Source organism: Moschus berezovskii, chromosome 14 (genome assembly GCF_049115385.1).
Source record: "Moschus berezovskii isolate FMDL1 chromosome 14, NW_MosBer_1.0, whole genome shotgun sequence".
Taxonomy (NCBI): Eukaryota; Metazoa; Chordata; class Mammalia; order Artiodactyla; family Moschidae; genus Moschus; species Moschus berezovskii.
The window spans coordinates 82605380-82606942 of record NC_142473.1 but is presented as its reverse complement, the minus strand read 5'-3'; the positions used below and the strand labels follow the sequence as shown (position 1 = coordinate 82606942).

Genomic DNA, 1563 nt, shown 5'->3' with positions numbered 1-1563 from the left:
ATGGGCAGAAGGAATATCACACAGGTGTCTGACTTCATCCTCATGGGACTGACAGACTCTGCAGAGATCTGGCTGGTCCTCTTCACCCTCTTCCTCCTGATGTACCTGATCACTGTGCTGGGGAATGTGGGGATGATCCTGATAATCCGCCTGGACCCCCAGCTTCACACACCCATGTACTTTTTCCTCAGACACTTGTCATTTCTTGACCTCAGTTACTCAAGTGTTATCACCCCCAAAACCTTAGACAATTTACTGACTTCCAAAAAGAATATTTCATACCTGAACTGTTTCACTCAGATGTATTTCTTTGTCTTCTTGGGTGCCACTGAATGTTTCCTTCTCTCCTCCATGGCCTATGATCGCTATGGAGCCATCTGCAACCCTCTGCATTACCAAGTGGTTATGTCCACCAGACGATGCTGCTCTCTCGTCTTTGGATCCTATTTGATTGGCTTTATGGACACCTCTGTCAATGTTCTGTGCTTGAGTAGATTGCATTTCTGCAACTCAAAGATAATTTATCACTTTTTCTGTGATGGACCAGCAATTTTAGCGCTGTCCTGCAGTGACACACATGACATCGAAATCATCATATTCATTTCCGCTGGCTCCACCCTAGTGGTGTCTCTTATCACAATATCCGTGTCCTATGTGTCCATTCTGTCCACTATCCTGAAAATAACTTCCACTTCAGGGAAGCGGAAAGCCTTCTCTACCTGTGCCTCCCATCTCCTGGCGGTCACCATCTTTTACTGCACTATGATTTTCACTTACTTAAAACCAAGTAAGTCCTACTCCTTGGGAAAGGATCAAGTGGCTTCTGTTTTTTATACTATAGTCATCCCCATGCTGAACCCCCTCATATACAGTCTTAGAAACAAAGAAGTAAAAAATGCACTCAATAGGGTCATTAAGAAGAGAAAGGACTCCAAATAATTAGAATAACAGTGATGTTAAACTTCAAAGCTCATTTTTTTTTCATTCCTGTAGTGTATTTCCTTGCTGTCTCTTCAGAGACAAATAGAATTGCTTGTTTGTTTATTTTTCTGAGCCATCATTTGCCTAACTAAATATAATCTTGGGTATTTTTAAGAATATTCTTTTGGAAATCTACATTATAATTGGAAACCAGAACTGTGTTAAACCATGGTCTAACTATACACATTTTTAAGTGAAACTGATTTCCTAAAAGAAAAAGTATAGTTGTCAGCTTTTAAAATATGTCATATATATTCCAAAACATAATCCAACTTCAGAGAATGTTATGATGGAAGAGAAGTTCGTTTTGGGAACAATGATACCAATTTCAGAAATCATTTCCTTTACTTTATAGAGAAGCATTATAGCAGAGTGATTATGAGCACTTGCTTGGGAACCAAACATTCCCAAATTTAGATTCTAGGATTGCTGCTCTATTACTTATATAACCCACAAATCACTGAAAAATCAAGCCTCAAGTTTCCTCAACTGCACTAGATAAATAATAATTCCAGATCCATATAGTTACTATAAGGGGCTTCTCAGGTGCTCAGTGGTAAACAATCCATCTGTCAATGCAAG

General features: G+C 39.3%; 1 protein-coding gene across 1 annotated transcript; it reads left to right on the top strand.

Moving 5' to 3' along the window:
* Positions 1–939, top strand: LOC129537491 (olfactory receptor 8H1-like). The gene has a single exon (XM_055396881.2). It carries the CDS (start codon positions 1–3, stop codon positions 937–939), a length of 939 nt encoding a protein of 312 aa, XP_055252856.2.
* The last annotated feature ends 624 nt before the right edge of the window (positions 940–1563 follow it).

Coding starts and splice junctions, on each gene's coding strand:
- LOC129537491 (XM_055396881.2), top strand. CDS start 1: ATGGGCAGAAGGAATATCACACAGGTGTCTGACTTCATCCTCATGGGA.